The sequence below is a fragment of the Dryas octopetala genome, chromosome 1, assembly GCF_963921425.1.
Source record: "Dryas octopetala chromosome 1, drDryOcto1.1, whole genome shotgun sequence".
NCBI classification, from domain to species: Eukaryota; Viridiplantae; Streptophyta; class Magnoliopsida; order Rosales; family Rosaceae; genus Dryas; species Dryas octopetala.
Window position 1 is genome coordinate 3807331 of NC_141366.1, and position 6284 is coordinate 3813614.

The 6284-nt window shown below is 35.1% G+C and overlaps 1 protein-coding gene across 1 annotated transcript; it reads left to right on the forward strand.

Moving 5' to 3' along the window:
• Window positions 1-281: 281 nt before the first annotated feature.
• Window positions 282-1422, forward strand: LOC147296613 (small ribosomal subunit protein uS8z/uS8w-like). The gene is made up of 4 exons (XM_086245723.1): window positions 282-378; window positions 492-667; window positions 773-933; window positions 1103-1422. Exons 2-4 carry the CDS (start codon window positions 535-537, stop codon window positions 1199-1201), a joined length of 393 nt encoding a protein of 130 aa, XP_086101849.1. The 5' UTR covers window positions 282-378; window positions 492-534; the 3' UTR covers window positions 1202-1422.
• Window positions 1423-6284: the final 4862 nt, after the last annotated feature.

Here is a 6284-nt window from a genome sequence, read left to right on the forward strand (position 1 = left end):
ATGTACCATAATGAAAGTTTTTAAACCAGAAGTACACAACTGATAAGTGATGTATAGTTAAAGTATATATATGTAATTAATCCATAAAATAAATATATTGTATTATATAATTTCCGTGGAATAGGCAGCTCATAATTAAGTTACAAACACATTGAGCCTGTCGCTTGGGAGTGCATTTCTTTCTCCTTAAGCCCAATGGACCTCTTAGTGGGCTTGTTCTGATCCAAGCTTTCTCATATGATGTAAGGGCATCTTCGTAAAAGAGACGTCATTAAGCTCTCCAACACCTCAACACCACTTCAAAAGCAAAACCCTAGTGAGACTTTGCTCCTCACTCTCTCTCAAGCAGCCTCGCAGCCGCCCCATCTGTGTTAGCAGGTAAAATCTATTCCCGACCCAATTTCAAAAATTTATTGATTGGATTTGTTCATAGCTACCCAGTACCCGACACATGATCACTGACTGTGATATCGTTTGTTATATGCTTGCAGATCTGCTAGTTGTTGATTTGGTGCTCCGCTTGTACTAAGCAAAATGGTGAGAGTCAGCGTTTTGAACGACGCTCTGAAGAGCATGTACAACGCCGAGAAGATTGGCAAACGACAAGTCATGATCAGGCCATCATCCAAGGTCATCATCAAGTTCCTTTTGGTTATGCAGAAGCACGGTTAGTATTTTGACCGAATCCCATTTTTCAAAATCATGGGTTTATTAAGACTGTTGTATTGAACACAATCTATGATATATGATTATCGGGTGTGAAATTATGTAGGATATATTGGAGAGTTTGAGTATGTTGATGACCACAGAGCTGGAAAGATTGTGGTTGAACTCAATGGGAGGCTGAACAAGTGTGGGGTTATTAGTCCTCGCTTCGATGTTGGTGTCAAGGAGATTGAAGGCTGGACTGCCAGGCTGCTTCCTTCTAGACAGGTTTGCCTTTCTAGCTTCATTACTGTGTTATATGTTGGTCTATCATAATTTTGTGGTCATGTATATATGGGTTAAATAGATGCCACATTATCATTTGAATGAGGTGTTGAAGAGGTCAGTATGCATACCCTTTTGAGTTTTTTCTCATGAATGGAGTAAATGTTTGCAGTTTGGATACATCGTTCTGACCACATCTGCTGGCATCATGGATCACGAAGAAGCTAGGAGAAAGAATGTTGGTGGCAAAGTCCTGGGTTTCTTTTATTGAGCAGAGTATCAAGCAGATCTTTAGGACCCTTTTATGAAATTTTGGTTGATAGTCGTTGGTTTTCTTTCAGTCTTCAATTCCCAATGTCGGTATTAAAAGTTTATTGTACTTGGATATGACTTCTATCTTTTGTTTTGATTGACTGTCATGTTATTGCAACCTTGAATGTTAAAGTTACTGGATAATCTTCATATATAGTATCCTGTGGGAAGCTTGGTCTACCTTGTTCCCCTCTATGCCATGTTGTTGAGTAGTTTCATTTTGTTCCAACACCATTTTAGCATTTCTCAATTTGTATCCTGAGATGAATTTCACCCTTTAGTTTGGTTTTTAGCAGTCATATGAGATGAATTTCACCTTTTAGTTTGGTTTGTAGCAGTCATATGAGATGAATTTCATATTATCTTTAGCTCTTTCTGTATGTATTGGACAATAGTCATCCACAGAGGAAGTTATTTTTGTTTCGTTTATATCGATAGCAGAGACTCATAATGAACTGATGCTCTGTATTCTAAATTTGTTAGGAGATACATGGCTACATGTTTCATTGGTGATCAGAAAACCCTTTTTAAAATCCAGTAGTTTATTAGCTAGCTTTAATATAATGAGTCTGGCATATTAGGGCCTCAAATGTTCTTTAGTCTCTTGGAGAGAAGCTATGTTGTGCTAGGGATTCTGCATAGCAGTTTACAAAGTTGTATTTACAGATATCCTTGACTATGGGCATAAATAGTCATGGTTTGCATTTCTAAATCTTTTAGCTGTTGTCTATATTTCTGGTGATGTTTAATGGAAAATGCTCCTTTACTATGCTTGTTTTTGCTGGTTTCCTCACAGTAGATAATTAAACTCAGTTTTTAATACTAGGCATTTTTCCCCCAAATTCATTTATTTGTGCTTAGGGAGTTAAACATAACATACCACCATCTGGTTTTGTTTCTTTCTTTTGTTGCTTACGGAATATACCACCACTGTTTTCTGAAACTAGGTTAGCACAGGGAAACATCATTCTTACATTTGAATATTGTTTTGGAGTCCAGAAGAAAAATGCTTATGCCACTGTAGATGTTTGAATGGTTTGAATGATTAGTTGAGGACCTTGAGGTGGCTATGATCATGTAGAAATTTGTTTAAGAAGTTGAACTGTTAATAGGGTAATTCCCTTGAGCAGGCATCTAATATCAATGTCCTTAATTAGAGGTTTACGAAAAGCTCTTGAAAAGCTTCATGTCTTATGATCTAAAAATCAGGTTTTGGAATCTGATTCTTGTTGTCGCCGTAAATATTGAAGTTACCTTCAAAATGCCAGTATATTTTAAATTTAGTTTTTAAAATGTAACGAAGTTTTTAGAACTTCAGAAACAGGGTAGTTGGCAATGCAATTCTGAGAGTTTTGGTGTTTGTTTTGGACTCGTGTATACTGCATTGAGTCAAAAATATAGTTAATTATATTTATATCTCTTGAGGTTTTAAAACTGTTATATATAATTCCCTATAGTGAGACGAAAATGATAAGAAATTATACAAAAAAGCATATTAAGGGATTAAATAGCTTAATAAGATTATTCAAAGTAAGGTAAGGTTTAACCTGTTTACAAATATTTTTATTTTTTTTTTATTTTTTTTTCTTATAAGGGATTATATGCAACAGTTTTAAAATATCAGGGTTAAAACATCAGAGGTGTATATGAAAAGACGATAAATTTCAAAGAATGTAAATGTAATTAACTCGTCAAAAATATATTTTCTTTTAGTCAATGTACTGCAGTGGGACTAATAATCCTGTTTAGATCTGTATGTGGTGGTGCAGCCAGAGTTGTTGGTGTGAACGCGGGATCAGCACTACAGAGTTAATGCTGTGCTAGTAGTAGAGTCTCATTCCATCCATAATGAACCCCTCCATGTGCTTTTCACTTTTTGGCTGACGAATTGTGGAGTTGAATTCTTTCATTTAATTATTACTTGTAATCTTCTCTGATGCCATCACATAAGAGAAAACAAATTTGTATGTGTAAAATGGAAACCCTCAGATTTAGTTAGTGTAAAAAGATCGCTATTTGGGGCAGTTCCGCATCAATGACAATGGTTTAAATTTAGAAATACCCGAGCTTACAATTGCTATTGGGTACAACAGTTTTTCTAAGTGTTAAGGGTGGGAGGTCCAATAGGTTAGGATTATGATAGGTTTAAGCATGAAGGTGCTCTAATGTTATGTAACAAAAAAAATTGTTTTTCTAACACTAATAGTAAACAAACTCTTGTCAAGAAAAAGGAAGTAAACAAAGTCTTCTACAAGAAAAAGGAAGTAAACAAACTCCACCATGAATTTGTGGAATGCATTACGTTTTCATGTTTTAAAGTCCCATGTCCCTTCACATTTCCATATTCATCGTGAAGCCCTTTTCATAAGTAGTTTCTATTCCATGGCAATTTGTAACCACGAGTTTAATTAGACGCCTAGCTACATTATTTGTCTCTGCGTGTCTAGTGTCTACACATACATGTCGAACAAAACATGAAACTGCTTCCTGCTATGTAAATATGTTATATACGGAAAGTTTATTTTCAAAATGTGAATTCTGATAATTCTTAACTAAATGTGGTCTATTTAGATAATTATCACATCACTGTGTCGGTTGGTGCTAAACATTTTTCTTTGTTTGATATTACAGATTGATTTGACGTATGTGGGGTTGTCACTTGAACGATGATAAAGTGGGTCGTAAAAGTTATCACAACCCCAAAAAACAAAAACAAAAATGTGTTGGTTGGCGGCAAACATTTTTAGCTTTTGATGTTACATATTGATTGTACGTAAGTGGGTTTATCACTTGGATGATGAAAAAATGTCCTGAAAGTTATCATAACTTAAAACAAAAACAAAAATGTGTCATTTTGTGCTAAATATTTTTTTGTTTTGAATGTTATAAATTGATTATATAATTTATATGTATGTAGGGTTTATCATTTGACAAATGAGAAAGTGGCGCGTGAAAGTTATCATAACCCCAATAAAACGAAAAAAAAAAAAAAAAAAAAAGATTGCCAAGTGTGCAATCACATTGCCTAATTAGGCCGTTCATGAGGATTAGTACTTCGAACTGATTACTCAAAATGCTTATGGTATGACACAAGAAAATTTCTCAAACTCAGCATAAAAGAACATAGCTTGCAAAAGAGCCATTGATAAATACAAAGAAGCTCTAGCTACTAATTATAGCTTTAACAACGTTTCTTTCATCCAAGCCACAACATGAAGCAAAGAAATCAAACCTTTGTTTCCTATACAACTAGCTTAATTAAAACTGACTTTAATTTCTTGCGCCATATTAAAGCATCTCATCCTAGATGCTTATCTGCCAAAGAGTCTTTAGTTGCCCATCAAAATGATCAAACATGAACACTTTTAACGGCCACGATTTGTGATTATATGCTCCTCGTTGTCGTCTTCTTCATCGTTGTCATCACCACCGGTGATATCGCTGCTGCATGCCCTTGTTGCCATGGAACTTGGATGTGGTGGAACAGCTAGCAGTGGACACCTAGACGGAGAAAGCCATGGATGAGTTCCAAGAGAGAATGAGTGAAAGGGGAGGTTGTGTGAGCTTTAAAGGGAATTATTATATAAAGGAATAGGGTTGGGTTTTGTGTTAAGAGTATCTTCCAAGCATATGCTTGAAGCATTAACTTGATGGCCCATTTCTTTTCCAACTTTAGCTATTTTTATGGGAACAAGAATGTGTTTTCGGTCCTTACAATTTGCACTTGCGCCAATTTTCTATTGTATTTTGCTGTGTCACGTGTCACTTTGCTTGGACTATACTGTTTGCCCTCCTAAGACACGTAGGGAACTAAAAGGTTCATGTACATGTATAAGAAACACTGGAACACCCCCTAGCAATCCAATATTTTCTCGGAAAGAAAACTTACTTATAAAGAAATATTGCAAAAGGACTCAGAGGTGACCTTGCTTGGAGCCTCGGATGACAGTGAGGTGGTAAATGAGGGTGACTAGTATTGTTTTTTTTTTTTGGCCATGAGGGTGACTAGTATTGTTAATTGTAAGATAAACTCATTCTTGTTTGTGCTCAACTTCTCATTGGTAGTTCATGCAATAAGTGAGGATAGACAGACTTAAATCCTCTGTAATTAAGTATCAAAATTAAAGAAAATCCTCTGTAATTAACCAAGTAGTAGACACCAACTTAGTGCATTTCAGCCATATAAACCACAAACAAAATGTTCTTTAAAAAAAAAAAAAAAAAAAAACTCCAAATCAAATGCATTTCTATTTTTTTTCTTCAAAATATGCATTTCTATTCGATATTGGATTCTTGTATGTGACCTTCTTCCTAACTCAAACATATATGTTACACATTGCCTTTTTGTCTACCCTGCCGATGAAGGATTTACTAAGTTACTATCCATGTGGACACTTATGTGTGGGTGTTTAGAGTGGGCGTTGTCACTCAATCCAAAAGACTAGTTTGTTAGATAATACTACCTACTTACCCAAATAATTCCCATATCAAATCCATTTCTATCAAAAGATCGAGATTCTTGTACGTAACACTATGTCACGCTAAGGCACCATAATTTTATAAAATAAGTCATTTTAACATATTATCGTAAGGCAACAATTTCAACTTTTTGAAACATATGTTAACCGAATTACTCATATAAATATATACACTGCATTAACTATTAGCTAGCTATATGCCCAAACTATTCACGTTGCATATCACACATCACTCGGCTTGGCACTGTCGCCGGTCCTCAACTGATTCATATAAGTCTCGACAATATATAAAGAAGATCCTCTACAAGGCAACTTCCCAATTAAATAATTTATAGTCCATCGTGAGTTCTATGCTCTTCTCTTCCTCTCTTTCGCAGATTGTCTTTAACAGGCAGACTAATCCAACCAATAATGATACTCACATTAACTTGAATATCAATCAAGGATTAATCAATTAATTTTCATTAAGTTTGTCTTGGTCTCTGGCCAGGCAGATATTAGGTATAGCCGTATAGCTTATCACTCACACAATGTCCTACTTAACAAGTATGTGAGCCATATATA

Bases quoted from the DNA above. Each gene is read 5' to 3' on its own strand.
- LOC147296613 (XM_086245723.1), top strand. From the start codon at position 535: ATGGTGAGAGTCAGCGTTTTGAACGACGCTCTGAAGAGCATGTACAAC. The intron at 668-772 runs GTTAGTATTTTG...GAAATTATGTAG, and splicing joins TTTGGTTATGCAGAAGCACG to GATATATTGGAGAGTTTGAG. The intron at 934-1,102 runs GTTTGCCTTTCT...AAATGTTTGCAG, and splicing joins GGCTGCTTCCTTCTAGACAG to TTTGGATACATCGTTCTGAC.